Here is a 16644-nt window from a genome sequence, read left to right on the forward strand (position 1 = left end):
TATAGAAAAATCAGTTAATCAGTTATATTTCTATACATCAGCCATGAACAATCTGAAAATGAAATTAAGACAATTCCATTTACTAGAGTTTAAAAAGAATAAAATACTTAGAAATAACTTTCAGAAATGCAAGAACTTCTGAAATTAATTGGAAAATAATTTTTAAAATTGAAAAATATCTTAAGAAATGTAAGACTTGTACACCGAAAACTACACAGCATTGTTGAAAGAAATGTAAAAAGATGTAAATAAAAAGAAAGACATCCTCTGTACAAAGACTGGAGAAATCAGTATTGTTAAAATGGCAGTATTCCCCAAATTGATCTACATATTCAGTGCAAGCCCATCAAGATTCTAGCCATCTTGTTTTGTTTTTTTTTTTTGAGACAGGATCTCACTCTGTTAACTAGGCTGGAGTGCAGCGGTGCGATCTCGGCTCATTGCAACCTCCACCTCCCAGGTTCAAGCAATTTTTGTGCCTTAGCCCTCCAGGTAGCTGGGATGACAAGCACGTGCCACCATATCTGGCTAATTTTTGGTATTTTTAGTAAAGATGGGGTTTCACCATGTTGGCCAGGCTGGTCTTCAACTCCTGGCCTCAAGTGATCCACCTGCCTCCACCTCCCAAAGTGCTGGGATTACAGGTGTAAGCCACAGTGCCTGGCTCTAGCTCAAATACACTGAAAGCCAGAATTTGAATTGATACTTAGCCTTCCATGTTCAGTACAACACTATTCACAGTAGCTAAAAGAAACAACCCAAGAGTCCATCAACAGAGGAGTAATTTTTTTTTAAATGTGTAATGTACATACAATTTTCTTCAGCCACAAAAGGAATAAAGTTACGATACATCCTATAACATGACAACCCTGAGGACATTATGGTAAGTGAAATAAGCCAGATGCAAAAGAACAAATACTGTATGATTCCACTTACATGAGATACTTAGAACAGGAAAATTGAGAGAGACAGATAGGGGCCTGCTGCAATGGGGATGGGAGCTTTTGCTTAATGGTTACAGGGTTTCTGTTTGGGGTGATGAAAGAGTTTTACGAAGAGTGGTGATGGCTGCACAACATTGTGAATGTAATTAATGCAACTGAATTGCACACTTTTGACAAGGACAAATTTTATGCTATAATCACAATTTAAAAAATTATACTTTAATATACCAAAATCCATTTAAGGTATACAACTGTATACCTTAAATGGGTGAACTGTACAGTATGTGAATTATATCTCAATAAGTTTTTAAAAAAAGAAAAAAGAAAAGAAAAAGTAGTAAGCTCTCAAGCTATTAAAGGACATGGAGGAATCTTACATGCATATTGCCAAATGAAGGAAACCAGTCTGAAAAAGCTACATACTTCAAGATTCCAACTCTATGACATCTTAAAAGGCAAAACTATGGAGATTATGAAAAGACTGGTGGTTGTCAGGGATGCAAGGGAAGGGGTGAAGGGTAAATAGGTGGGGCCCAGACCACTTTTAGGGCAGTGAAACTATTCTGTATGATAGTGGAATGGTGGACACAGGACACCTTGTATTTTCCAAAACCCATAGAACTGTAGAATGCAAAGAGTGAATCCTAATGTAAAATATGAACTTTCATTAACAATAATGTATCAACATTTGTTCATAAATCGTAACAAATGGACCACACTAATGCAAGATGTTATTAGGGGAAATCATGTGTGAGTGGGGAAGGGTATGTGGGAACTCTGAATCATTTTCTGCATAATTTTTCTGTAAACCTAAAACTGCCCTAAAAAAAAGGTCTATTTTTAAAATTCATGCTTCCCAGAGAGAATGCTCTGAATTTTATCCTCTTATCATGATTCATAAGACTATTCACTTTAAACACAAATTACAGTTTTACAGTAGCTGGAGAGGAAGCGCTGATCCTTTTGCCACTGTAGAATATCAGGCACTACTGAATCATCTCAGGATTCTATCCTTTCCCTACTGCACCTCCTCTTCCACCCCCAAAAGAATTATTTTATGATCTCAATTTTTGTATTCATGTAACTGCTTCCATCTAGATAGTCTTTGAAGATTTCGGCATGTGGAAATACTTCCTTAATTTATGACTAAATTCCAATTTAATTATAATTATGAATTACAGTGACATTATTACACCAAATTGCCATGCCTCCTATTTTATTCACTTTATTCATTTTCTATGAGGTACCATTTTATCAGAAACCTAAGTGTGTTCGCTTTTTTTTTTCCTTTTAGAAAAAAGGTATTGTTCTCTAAGGCACTGAAGACTCAATACAGAGGATTAAATTAGAAACTATAACTGTCTCAGAGGAAAGACAGCTAGTATATTTAAGTACAACTCTTCCCCACCTCCTGGTATAAAATTATCCCCCCAAACTCCTAATTTTTATTGGCACATGGTATAAGCTTCCTTTTTTTTTTTTAAACTTTAGAGATCGGGGTCTTGCTATGTTGCCCAGGCTGTTACAGTGGCTAGTCACAGGTGCAACTGTTGCACACTACAGCACCAAACTCCTGGGCTCATGTGATCCTCCCACCTCAGCCTCCCACCTGGCAGGATTATAGGTGCGCACCACCACATGCAGCTTGTATAAACTTCTTTAACTGTTACCTTGGTCTTTTCCAGCTTCATCTATATGCTGAAAATCCTTCAGTGTTTGAAGGTTACAGAACCCCTCTCTGCAATGCTGAATAACTTTCTTTGATCCATTCTTGATGAGATAATCCATTAGCGTAAGGGATTTATACACATGGCGCCAGTTCTTCCCATGGTCACTGAGTCTGTGCCATAGCATATTCATAATCTCTGAGAGAGAAATTGTGTTGAAAGTCAAGTCACTGATATCTAACATCAGAGAACTAGAGGGACCCCAAGGGTCATTAGAAGTTGCTTCCCTGACTTTTATTTCAGCATCGGAGTAATTTTTCACAAAGTTTTTCACTTGCCTCCTGAATGCCATAAGTAATCCAAGTTCCAAGGTGAGATGGAGGGTGAGAACAATGGAATAGCAGTTTATGTCACTGGTTTATAAAACGCTTGACAGGTAATTGGTCCCCAGTTCTGGTACTCCCAAATACCAATAGTTTATATTGATAAAGCATCAATTTCCTGCAAGGAAAGCACAAAAAAATTTAAGTTAAACTTTTTTTTTTAACTCTATAGAGGACCAAATCAGTCTGAAAATCTAGATTTCATTTCTAAATCAGCCCGTCACTTACAGCATCCAGAATTGAGGTACCATATAACTGTTCCTAGGATAGGTATGGGAAAATCCCTCATGAAAGATTGGCCTACATTATTTAAAGAAATATAGGTTGTCTTTCAAGTCCTAAAAGTTCCTATGGAAAACATCATTCAACCTCTTTGGCCAGAAATCTAATGGCTATAAAGCATTACATGGACAGTAGACAAGTCAACATTTTAAAAAATAGAGCTTGCACTCTGATGTCTTTTTTCCTTTTTTCCAGAGACAGGGTATTGCTCTGTTTCCCAGGCTGAAGTGCAGTGGTACAATCACAGCTCACTGCAGCCTTGAACTCCTAGATTCATACAGTTCTCCTGCTTCAGCCCCTCAAGCAGCTGGAACTACAGGTGTGTATCACCATGCCTTGCTAATTTTAAAATCTTTTGTAGAGATGAGGGTCTCAGTTTGTTGCACAGGCTAGTTAAAAATTCCTGGCCTCATGTGATCTGCCTACTTCAGCCTCCTGAAGTGCTAGAATTTCAGGCATCTCTTAAGATATATTGTCATGTATAAAAATATTATGTTCTGAGAGTAATTAAAATGGGGGTAAAACTGAGTCTTAGAACCACCCACTGACCCTATGATTGTATTCTTTTAGAACTACAGGTCCTGAGAGACAGATATATAGTCTGCTTTCTTGCTAACCTAAAAGAAAGGAGGGTCAATTATGAAGACAAACAGCTGCATGTCAGTGGACTCCACAGCTAACTCATGGTACCCTAAAAGCACTATTTTAGTCCTGATAAGCCTAATAAATTAGACAGAAAGGTTAGATTACTTTCTTTATTCACCTTTGGAAAAAGAAGAATGAGTTTAGGATTAAACAGTGTCAATAGTAAGACTCAAATAATGTGAAGATTTCTATAAATCCTGCAGTGATCAGTATGTGTCTATCAGATCTCAAAACAAGGACCCACAGAGAGGCCCATATACTAAAACTTACAAGGCATATGCAGCCCCAAAACTTGACACAATGCTTGTGAATGATCAATTCAGTTTATAGGAAACCATTCCCTTGCTCTTTTTCATTATTTTGCATTAAGGAGGGTCAGTTAGTTTGCAGTTTCCCTAGTGATTCACCACTGCTGACTGCCGAGACAGTGTACCAAATTGATTTCAAGCCCGAACGAGCATCCAGACCAAGCAAAACCTAGATAATCTATAATCAGACTTTACTAGAGAAACTGCACACATAGAAAAGAAAAAACGTTAAAATCCGTAACAAATGTGTTCACTATTTTTAGTTTTGCTTCCCTTTCTTGACCTTCTCAGATAACTAGCTCAGGCTTGATTAATTTCTGTATGTGTATTAAAGGAAGACATAAATTTTCAGAAGCATCCTAAATAAACTATCACTTCTTTAAAAAAAAAAAAAAGGTAAGAGGAGATAACCTCTTTTTGGTAAAAATACAACACACTCACTAAGCAAGACAGAAAATATACCCGTATAACTGGTCGGGCATGATGGCTCCTGTCTGTAATCCTAGCACTTTGGGAGGTCGAGGTGGGTGGATTACCTGAACTCAGGAGTTCAACACCAGCCTGGGCAACATGGCGAAACCCTGTCTCCACTAAAAACACAAAAAATTAGCTGGGCTTGGTAGTACACACCTGTAATCCCAGCTACTTGGGAGGCAGAGGCATGAAAATTGCTTGAACCTGGGAGGCAGAGGTTGCAGTGAGCCGAGATCACACCACTGTACTCTAGTCTGGGAGACACAGCAAGAGTCTGTCTCGAAAAAAAAAAAAAAGAACAAAAAGGAAAATGTATTAAATATCTGTTTAATTAAGATTTCCCAGTAAGTCACTATCATTAGCCCTAGGAAGAAAAAGAGAAGTTGTGTTTCTACAACTTTCTGATTTTCTCTTTTCTGCACTTCAAACAGGCATTTTTATGACTCCCTCCCACAGTGAAAACCTGATTTATAATATTTCAGTAACCTATTAAAATTTCAATCATGAGAGTTTTCTTTTTCTATTGTACTTTTTCACCCTCTACCAAACTCACATAGTGCAGAGATGCACTATGACATTGGCTTAGAGCAGCAAACATTGATCTGTTTCTTCACAAGTCTATTTTCTTTTAAAGCCCTGTTAGAATCATAACTTGCTGGAATTGAACAACAAAAGTTCATTTTTTTTCTTTTTTGGATAGCTGTCTATCTGTATTCTAGAAGGACAACCATAATGTTTAGGTTTTTCTATATTCCCTAACCTGTATTTTAAACTTTTAAAAAATGTTTTCTTAAATGAACTTTCTAACCCAGAAAAATACCAAAATAATAGCCTTCTAATCCAACAGAGTAGTTTAAAATGGATGTACATGACACCATATCAAAATTAAATACACCCTCAACCATTAGAAAAATCACAAGAAAAGTCTAGAGAAGTGAATTCATATCACTTACTAATGTACAGTGACTTGAACTTTACCTTGTGATATGAACGTAGAATATGTAAGACACTATTCTATTACTGCTGTCTTTTCAGAATGACAAGGAACTCAATTAATTGATGTTAGTTGTAAATTATATGTTGGTTTAGTATGTGTTTTAGACACCTAACTACATGAAATTGCTGTTTACACATACCATCAAATAACTGTGAGATTGTAACTGTAGGGGTGTGACATGAGACAAAATTAGTGCCCAAGAGGGTAAATTTCCACATCTGCATCTTGGTTGTCTGGCTACCTAACTCACTATAATATTTAAAAATAGAGGGAAGAAGTTAAGTATTTCATGTCATAAATCTGAGAGGTGTTCACCAACCTCACTAACTACTTAGGTGTCTCCAGCGTCTGGTCAATTTCCTTCATTGCACTTACAACAATCTGTACTTACTATTTGTCACTTGCTCAGTGCCTTTCTTCACCACCAAACTAGAAGCTCCTTGTGGGCAGGGACTTTGACTGTCTTACTTGCCACTGTAATCCTATGACTAACAGCTAATTAGCAGCAGTAGGTGCTCAGGAAACATGTGTTGTGCTAATGACACAATGATTGAATGATTCTGCCTTAGAATAAACCTGCATTGCTTCTATAGCTTTATAATTATAATCATCACTATTTTTTTCTTTTTTCTTTTTTTTTTTTTTTTTTTTTAGATAAGACCTCTCACCATGTAGCCCAGCCTGCTTGCAAACTCTTAGGCTCACGCAATCCTCCTGCCTCAGCCTCCCTAGTAGCTTGGGACTACAGGTGCATACCACATAGCCTAACTAATTTTTTTTAACTTTTTTTCTTTTTTTTTTTTCTTTTTTTTTTTGGGAGGACAGAGTTTCGCTCTTGTTACCCAGGCTGGAGTGCAATGGCGCGATCTCGGCTCACCGCAACTGCCGCCTCCTGGGTTCAGGTAATTCTCCTGCCTCAGCCTCCTGAGTAGCTGGGATTACAGGCACGCGCCACCATGCCCAGCTAATATTTTGTATTTTTAGTAGAGACGGGGTTTCACCATTTTGACCAGGATGGTCTCGATCTCTTGACCTCGTGATCCACCCGCCTCGGCCTCCCAAAGTGCTGGGATTACAGGCTTGAGCCACCGCGCCCGGCCCTTTTTTTCTTTTTTTTGAGATGGAGTCTTGCTCTGTCACCCAGGCTGGAGTGAAGTGGCATTATCTCAGATAACTGCAACCTCCGCCTCCCAGGTTCAAGCTATTCTGTCTCAACCTCCCAAGTAGCTGGGACTATAGGAAGGAGCCACCATGCCCAGCTAACTTTTGTATTTTTAGTAGAGACAGGGTTTACCATATTGGCCAGGGTGGTCTTGAACTCCCAACCTCAAGCAATCTTGAATGCCCACCTCAGTCTCCCAAAGTGCTGGGATTACAGGCATGAGCCACTGCACCTGGCCTTAAAAAGAAATTTTTTTTAGACATGGGTTCCTGCTAGTTGCCCAGGTGGTCACAAACTCCTATAAAGCATGACATTTAAAAAATAAAATCTAGCTCTAATAATTTTCAAGTAAAATTCTATAGTTTTGAGCAAATATTTTCAAATCATCAACAGATATTTCTTGAGAACCTACCATTTGTATAGCTTTGTAGAGAAATACAAAACATGAATTTCACATTAAAATTTACAATTAAGGAACTTTCCTAAATAATTCCAAGAAAAACAAACAAATGATTACACAGAAAAGATCTCTTAGTTTTCTTTTTAGCTCTGCCCACTTTCACAATGCTGTTTCCTTCCCCCCATCTCATCTGAATCCTAGCAGGAAATGATTTATCAGGTGGCATTAAACTATTGGTCCACGATCTTTTATCCAAATCCTTTGAGGCCAGATGAGTTGTGGAATTCTTTTTCGGGTGTGGGGGGAGGGGTGGAATTTTCCACAGTAGTGCCATGAGTATAGATTACATGATCTCCACAGTAAGGTGTGGGGCTGCTCTAAACAATTAAACACATTAATGTGTCTGCAACAAAAACATATAAATATTTGGAATAGAGACTACAAATGGCCTCATTCCAGTTCAAGCCAAGTTTTACCACCAAATGAGTTGGGGGGAAAATTGGTTTCCAAAAATTTTTGGACTTCAGGATTCAGAATAAGGAACAGAGGAACTGAACTGACCTTATCCAAAGACTTGGGACAATAATGACAATAGCTTCTAAGAGGTTGAGTCCCCAGAGCCATCTCTGGAAAGATGCATTTAGGGTGGAACTATAAGGAAAGAACAGCTCTTGTGTTTGTACAGGTTCTGCCTACAGACATGACTTTGACTCAGAAGGAAATAAGCTCTGGCCAAGAATGCTATGGAAGAATGGTTACAGAGAATACCACGGCATTAGGATGTGTTAGTTTTGATGGAAAGAATACTGTCAGAGGCAGAGACTCTAATCTTTTCGAGCTCCAAATATGTGTTCATTAATTTATTGAACTAATAATCTTCCAGAGCTTACCATGTGGCAAGCTCCATTCTAAGAAACGGAGAAACAGGTGCAAAAAACAAAGTCCTCACTCCCCTGGAGTAAACAGCTACTCTTCATTGAACGCTCACTATGTGCTCACACCTGGGCCTTGACATACCTCATCTCTCTCCTTTAATTGGGTTTCAAAGCCATGATTTGAGGTCCTGCTTTGCCATTTCCTAACTAAGGCTTAACAATTTCTCTGAGTCTCGGTTCCCTCATCGGCAGCACAAAGAATAATCACCAGACAGGGCAGTGCGGGAGGAAGAAACGAGATGCTTTGGAAAGAATTTCGAAAATGGCGGGTGGAGGGTGAGCGAGAATCAACTTTCCGTGTGGGCAGGGCCTTTCCTTGGCAGCCTCGTCTTCATTCATCCAACCCTCATTTCGGATGACGACTATGTACCAGGTGGGCCTGGTGCTGGGCACTCGGCCACACAGAGAATCAGACCAGCGATTACTCTCAGAGAACCGGCAATGTACTGTGGAGGGTAAGGCTGGATCTCAGGGAAGCTTCTAGAAGGAGGCAGGGACCGGATGGCGTCAAACCACAAGGACCTCACCTCCTGCGGATAGTAACGGCCTCATAGATGTCTCGCCCCGACCCGGACCCTGACAGTCCCGGCAGGAAACGGGAGGTGGGATGGCAGCCAATGTTTCCAGACACCCCTCGAGCCCCATCACCACTCCCACGCAGAGGCTCTTACCTGAGAGGAAGGTCTGGCCACTGCTCAGGGACCAAACCTCCTCTCCCCAGGATTTTCCACCTACGCCAGCCAGGCCCAAGGGCCCAGGCCCGTCCCCACTTCCGCTTCCTCACGTCCCCTTCCTCACTTCCGGCGCCAGTGCAGTTCTTCTCAGGACCTCAGGCAAGATGGTTGTAGATACCTGAGCTGGAGGGTACCAAGGGGAATGAAGGCAAATGTCTTCGTTTCACAGTCTGCTGGGCTAAGACATTGCCCTAATCCTCCTTTCAAAGAAGAAATATTTACAAGTGTGTTACTAGTGTCGTTTTAACGGACAAGAAACACCACCAGCACGAGATTGCCACCTCAAAGGGCAGAGAATGTAATAGCAGTCTATGAAGAGCAGAATGTGTGATGGGCAGTGATGGGGTAGCTCCAGTGACTGATGGCTTCAGGTGCCACTGACAGGTAGTTGATGTATTTAACTGATTTTCTGTGAGCACCCGCTTTGTGTCAGGCAGTAAGGACTCGGAGATAAAAAGCAGCCCTCTGCTGGATACGTTTACAAGCTAGTGGAGGTGACAGGCACCATCACAGAAGATTGTGACAAGATATGTATGGCATAATAAGAGAGAAGAGAGCATCTAATTCTGCCACCAGGTATTTAAGGGAGGTTTCAAGAAGAGTTTACATCTGAATTGAATCTTAAAGGATGACAGGGAGTTCACTGGATAGACAAAGTAGAGGAGGACCTAAGAGGCAAAGGACACATCATGTGTAAAGGCATGAAAGCTGAGCCGGCCTATTATCTTGGAAAAATTACATGTACTGTACTTACTACAGCTGTCAGAAAGGAGCAGCAGAGGAAGGTGAAACAGCAGACGGAAATCAGATCATGAAGAACCTCATCCATACTACAAGGTGATTTTATCCAGTAGGCATTGAAAAATGTAATTGAACCCATGTGTTTGAATGGAATATTGACTAGGATGAGGGGGAAATAACAGAGGATAATGAAATGCTTAGTAGACAAAAGCAACATTTGTTTCTATCTCCTGCTACTTCAGTCATAATTGTAATGATGATAGCCCATGATATTGATACTGACATTTAGGTAAATGAATCCAATATAAAATGATAGGAGGTATGAAAGAAGTTGGTGAGTTTGAAATATTTTTTGGCTGGCTGTAATATAGAGTAATGGGGTGGGAGCCAGAAGGAAATCGAACAGGCGACCTGCAAAACATTGTTCAGGGCCTTGAATGCTATTTTGAGGTATTTGGACTTTATAAAATAGCTGGGGGCAAACTGTATTTCATACATTGAGATATAGTTTATGAAGATTTTTTCTATGTATAGCTTATGTAAATCTCAAACGAATGCTGAGAAGTAGGCTTTATTATCCCATTGTACAGATGAGAAAGCTGAGTTTGGGGAATATGCATATATTCTGCATTATTGATCACCTGCTATGTGCCAAGCATTATGCTGAGCTATGACACTAGAAGGAAGTTATAGTTGAATACTCTGATAGAGGAAACAGGAATAAATCAGCAATTGTAAGTAGTTGCCATAATAAAGGCAGACAATGTTATGGGAGTGAAAGAGGGACTTGTCTAAATCTGTGTAGTCAGGGAAGGTTTCGTGGAGGAGGTGAGCTTAAACCGAGTTTGGAGAAACAAATAGATTACGATAACTGCCCAGAGATATTTAACTAGGAAGCAGTTTACCTGAGACTTAAACCCAAATCACCTGTGTCTAGCTCTTGATCCTACTCTAAGGACAAATCTTTGGTCCTTGATTTTAAGCTCTATCAGCAGCTCAGTCACAAGTCTACTTGTTTTATTTGAAGAAGGTCGGAGATTCCAATTTTTTATTTTAAATTCATTTTCTCCTTTTAAAATAAATGTTTGTGTGCTAAAAAAAAAAATAGAATGGAAGCAGAATAGAGGAACTGGAAGAAGAACAGAATGTCGTGATAGTTCAGGCGATAAGTGATGAAGGCTATAGCTAAGGCAGAAGTCATGGCCATGGTGTGAATCTCCACGCTGTTCACTCTCCTCTTACACATATACTTTTACATATAATGTTAAAGTGTAGAAGTTATGGGACTGTGCTCCAAATATGTGTGGCAACGAGGGAGAAGGAAGAGTCTACAGGGACTAAGAGTCTACAGGTGACCTTGTAAATGTGACCTGTTGCTGTTCACCAGGATGAACATGGTCTGAGGAGCCAGTTTGGCAGGAAAGGACATTTAAATGCCCATCTTTGGACATTCGGACATTTTGAATCTGAGGAGCCTTGAGGGCAACAGGTGAAGATGTCAGGGAACAGTTGAATAGAGATAACTGAAACAAAGAAGAGGGTCTGGAGCTAGGTTCATAGACTTAAGAGTAGTCAGCATGTAGAAGGTGTTTGAAGAGGCAGGTGTCAGGTAGGAGATAGGGCAGGATTAAAGACGGCAGTCTGAATAAACAGTGACGGAGTTGGTTAGTCTTGGCAAAAGTGGCAAGTGTTACCAACCTAGTGAAATTAACCCTGTTCAAGTGACATTGTGTAAGGGGTCCTTCTTATCTGCTTTCTTCCATTTGGGGGCACAATTTAGTTGCAATACTGTAGCATCCACTAAATACAAATATTGTTCTGTGGTAGCTTGGTTGGTTTTTTCCTTTAATTTGTTGAACATGGGGTTCTATAAAAGTGAACACAGTTTGCTTCACCTGGCTTCCAGGACACCATTTCTCCTTCTCATCTCCTTGACTCATTCCTTCTCAAACCTATGACCTCTCAACTTTGAAGGAGCTTTCTCTAACCTCTCCTATCTATATTCACTCTGCGGTAGTGTTATCCAGTTGCAAAGTGGAAAATACTCTTCGATTCTGAAAACTCTCAAGGTTTTCTCTTCAGCCTCTCCTGACCTCCAAACTCATATGTCTGACTACCTTGACCTCTGCACTGGTATGTCTCATGGGCATCTCAAATTCAGTAAGTGCAAAACCAGGCTCCTGGTCTTGTCTTCCAAACCTGCTCTCCCACGGTCTCTCCTGTCTCAGTAAATGACACATCCTTGCTTCCAGGTTCTCAGGCCATGAACCTGGGAGTCACCTTTACTCCTCTCTTTGTCTCTCACAGCTCTCATCATATCCATGAGCTTACTTTTGAAATACAAGGTGGCTACCAAGTCTAGATAATAAATGATTTATTGATGCTGCATTCTAATGCAAGTTACCATAACATTAGCTATGTTTCTAGACTTTACGATCACCCTGTATACTCAAAATCCAACCACTTCCCACCACTTAGACCTTCCTGCTCTAAACCACAGCCATCTCTGGTCTGGACTATTACAGTAGCCTCCTAATTGGTCTGTCTTCTTCGGTTCTTGCTCCCTTGCGATCTAATTTCAACACAACAGCCAGAGCTACCCTTTTAAAAGTTAAAACCCAAGTCAGATCATATTACTCCCCAGTTCAGAATCTTCCGTTGGCTTCCATCTCACGCAAAGTAAAATCCAAAGGCCTCGCCATGGCCAGCAAGGCCCTACATGTTCTGCCCTCTGCTCTCCATCCCAGCTCCTCCCCACCTCACTCACTATGTTAAACATGCCCCAGCTGAAGTCTTTGCACCTGCTAATCCCTGTACCTGCAAAAGCTATTTCCCCAGATATCCATCTGGGAAGTACTGGCTTCTTGACCTTGTTCTGGACTTTCCTCAAATGTCCTTTGATCTCCCAACGTAAAGTCACAATCCCCATTTCAGCCACACTCCCTGTGACTCTTGCATCGTTTCATTTTTCTCCCTAACAGTACTACCATCTGATATACCTCCTGTTTCTCCCTTTACTAGAATGTGAGAACCACGGGAGCAGAGATTATGTTTTCTTCACTGATGCTTTTCTGGCACCAAGAAAAGGCCTAACGCAAAATAGGTGTTTAAACTTTCTTTATTGAATGAATGAAAAGAGAATGTCTGAATTCACACTGTTGAATAAGAAATACACATTTTACCACAAAGTTAAGTTAAGCGTAATTATGAACAAGAAGTTCAGATATTGGCCAGGCACAGTGGCTCACACCTATAATCCCAGCACTTTGGAAAGCTGAGGTGGGCAAATCACTTGAGGTTAGGAGTTCAAGACAAGCCTGGCCAACATGGCGAAACCTCATCTCTACTAAAAATACAAAAATTAGCTGGTTGTGGTGGCAGGTGCCTGTAATCCCAGCTACTCGGGAGGCTGAGGCAGGAGAATCATTTGAACTCAAGAGGTGGAGGTTGCAGTGAGCTGAGATCACGCCACTGCATTGCAGCCTTAGTGACCAAGGGAGTCTCAGTCTCCAAAAAAAACGAGACAGAAGTTCAGATACAAACAAATGACTCCTCAAAAGGAATTGATAAAAAATGTTAAAGTATGATTTTTAAAAAACAATTTCTCCCTTGTGGCCAAGTCCAGATTTCACATGTTACTGAATCCTCCTCATCTTGCTGCTATTTTTCTGACTATCTCATGATAGTGAGGACTGAAATGCTGGCATTCTCATGTTAGGGTCTTTATTCTTAGGATCTGCCTTTGCACTCGTTCAATTACAGAGCTGTTATGAAATAAACCACTCAAGTGGCCTTGCTTCCCTCCCACTATGCTCTGCATAACATGTCTGTCAATCAGTCCTTACTACCAAAATAACTTGCCTTTGAGATTTTTCTGTTCTGCAATCTGTCCCATGCTTATAAGGGGAAGGATTATATTCTGCTCCCTGGGGAGTGGTGCTGGTGGGAAATTAGCTTCCTCATTAGGGTGCAAGCTGAAAACACCATGATACTTTCCATGGAACACCATTCAACATTTTCCCTTTGCTCCCACTCCCCAACCACAGAATTTTTTTTTTTTTTTCGAGATGGAGTTTTGCTCTTGTTGCCCAGGCTGGAGTACAGTGGTGCTATTTCGGCTCACTGCAACCTTCGCCTCCTGGGTTCAAGTGATTCTCCTGATTAAGCCTCCCGAGTAGCTGGGATTACAGGCACATGCCACCACGCCCAGCTAATTTTTTGTATTTAAGTAGAGATGGGATTTCATCATGTTGGCCAGGCTGATCTTGAACCCCTGACCTCAGGTGATCTACCCACCTCAGGTGGATTCTAAAGTGCAGGGATTACAGGCGTGAGCCACCGTACCCAGCCCCAACCATAGAATTTTAGGGACTCATTTAACCGCTTCACTTGTAAAGTCACTTGTACCTGGGAGATGGAGGTTGCATTGACTTGGGAGCTGTGAAAGAATCAGAACTATAGCCAGAGGATTTCAGCATTTAAAAACTTGGCAGTAGAGCGGTTCAGTGTAATGATCCAAGAAGGTCCTTAGGAGGCTGAAGAATTCTGAGGCCAAGGTTGAGATGTTATTATTTTTAAAGTAGCGACATGTTGTTATTTTTAAAATTATATCTTATAACGTGGAAATAGAAGGGTTCCTTTTCAGATATAACCAGGATATAAGAAAATTTGACAGACTTACATTAATAAAAAGAAAGCCTGTTATTAAAGAGTTACAGGGCCAGGCACCGTGGCTCACACCTGTAATTCCAACCCTCCGGGAGGCTGAGGTGGGTGGATCAACTGAGGTCAGGAGTTCAAGACCAGCCTGGCCAACATGGCGAAACCTTGTCTCTACTAAAAATACAAAAACATTAGCTGGGCATGGTGGCAGGTGCCTGTAATCCCAGCTACATGGGAGGCTGAGGCAAGAAAGTCACTTGTACCTGGGAGATGGAGGTTGCAGTGAGCCGAGATCGTGCCATTGCACTCCAGCCTGGGCAACAAGAGCGAAACTCTGTCTCAGGAAAAAAAAAAAAAAAAGGAGTTGCAGGTAGAAAATTACTTCTTTTAACTCATTCTACAAATATTTACTGAGCATTTTCTATCACCATGGCACTCTGCTGTTTCTTCTTTTCTGTTTCAATAAAAATGTTGAGCAATTATAACCAAGGAAAAGGTTTTAAGAAAGAAAATACATTTTGAACAAGGTTTAGTTATAAAGAAGGGAAGAGATGGAAAAGGACGCCATTTCACATTGCAGAAAAAGTTTAAATTTTAGAAACCCAAATTGAGTTTCTCCTTCTTGACATGCTCCTCTTGGTGTTCTGGAGATTCATGCAAGGAACATCCCAGTGAGCCGACATTTCTCCCATCATCTTGGATCCAGGCCCCAAACTCTGAATGGCGCCACTTAGCAAGTAGCAATGTCTCTAATTTTCTGTAAAAGATGCACAGTTGGCAATCCATTTTCTAGCAAGAGCAAAGAGAAAGGAAGAGGCCTTCACAAGTTGCAGTTGATATAGGGGGAAGGGTGAGTAGTACATTTAAAGGTAAGAACTAAGGAAGTCGAAGGTAACAAAATCCTCAAAGTCAGTGGAAACTCTTAAATCCCAGAAAGCCTTCAGTCCAAGACAAGACAAATTGAAGTCCCAGAAATCAAAGGAACTGGTTCCAACTCATGCTGAACTGTAGCAAACCTGGGATGAGAACTCAGCCCAGCTCAAAATGTTTCTTTTTTTTTTTTCTTTGTCTGGAGTAATATTACAGGCTGAGTGCACGAACAAGGCATCTTCCCTGGAGTCTTAACATTGTGAGTGATCAAGGGAGATCTTAAATAAGTTCCCCCAAGAAACCCTAATGTTCCTCTGGATGCATGACTGTACCAAGAGAATATGAGAGTTTTCCTTAAGATCAGTTTGCTGATGGACCATATCTAGGGCTAAAAATTTTCTTATGTGAACGTAAGTGTTCAGGGGGGATGTTGTTAAAACTGAAACCAAGCATAAAGAAGCAAAAGTGTTTCAGTGAACCTCCTGCATTATAGTTTGACTCTGGCAGCAAGAAAACAAAACCACATAATCTAAGGCTCACGCCCAGCTCTCTGAAGCCCCGTATGTGCTAGTTCCTGTGTGGTTTGCCTACAGACTGCAGGGCTGCCTAGGGGTAGTTTGGAGGAGGGAGGAAGAGGTGGGGAGGAAGAGTACAGTTAATGGATCTATACACTTGCCCGCACTTTCAGGGTGGCACCTGGAAGACAGCACAAAGTGGATCTGTCCTCTGAAATGCAGAAGTTCTGATGCTTGAATTCGTCTTCCTTCTTGCCAGAAAGGATTCTAATAACTCGGTGTCAAAGCCAAGACATAAATTCAACCCCTTCTCTTCCAAAAGGTATGTCATTATACAACATCTGTACATATACTCTAGAAACTTTTAACAGTTTTATAATTTGCAGAATGCTCTGTATGAGTTAATTAAAACGAACCTCATGGATTCTCTAAATAATTGCTTTTAAGTACCATCGGCTAGGGCCTCTAAACTTTTTGCTGTGACAACATTTGTGGTGATGGGATTTGACTTTTATCAAATGAACTGGGAGAACACCTGTTCCTTACCCAGTCCATAACACAAAAATCTCCACAAACTGGCTTCAGAAGCATCTCAGGGAAAGATTTTCGACCTTGGGATCACAGAGGTAAAATTCCATTTCACCATCAGAATTCGTCAGGATTTAATCCAAATTGGAAGGGGTTGGAGCGGGTGGCAGAGGGCTGAGCAGTGATGAATGAATACCATAACTCTGAGGTGAGGATTTTTCTCTTTGCTTGAATTTCTAGTTCTGTTTGCATTTTTGTGACCTGTACAAAGATCGCCAGTTTTCATTCCTTTACAAAAGGAAAACTTTATGTTGAAATGTATTTTGAAAGGGTGCTGTCTGTCTTCATGCCAGCAGTTAGGCTCCATGCCTATGACTGTCTCTGGTTTAGGTGTCCA

General features: G+C 40.7%; 2 protein-coding genes across 3 annotated transcripts in view; one reads left to right on the forward strand and one right to left on the reverse strand.

Moving 5' to 3' along the window:
• ENTHD1 (ENTH domain containing 1) overlaps positions 1-3104 on the reverse strand; it is a 120035-nt gene extending 116931 nt beyond the window's left edge. The window contains exon 1 of the mRNA XM_032267149.1: positions 2615-3104. Coding sequence (XP_032123040.1) covers positions 2615-2963 — 349 coding nt within the window. The 5' untranslated portion in view covers positions 2964-3104. The remainder of the gene's footprint in view (positions 1-2614) is intronic.
• A 12683-nt stretch (positions 3105-15787) lies between these two features.
• The window catches only part of GRAP2 (GRB2 related adaptor protein 2), a 77375-nt gene continuing 76518 nt past the window's right edge, over positions 15788-16644 (forward strand). The window contains exon 1 of one of the 2 annotated variants that reach the window (XM_032267157.1): positions 15788-16041. The gene's annotated coding sequence lies outside the window, so the exon portion shown is untranslated. The remainder of the gene's footprint in view (positions 16042-16644) is intronic. The other variant, XM_032267150.1, reaches the window with a different exon arrangement.

This window comes from Sapajus apella, unplaced genomic scaffold (genome assembly GCF_009761245.1).
Source record: "Sapajus apella isolate SASKATOON/1434 unplaced genomic scaffold, GSC_monkey_1.0 scaffold166, whole genome shotgun sequence".
Classification (NCBI taxonomy): Eukaryota; Metazoa; Chordata; class Mammalia; order Primates; family Cebidae; genus Sapajus; species Sapajus apella.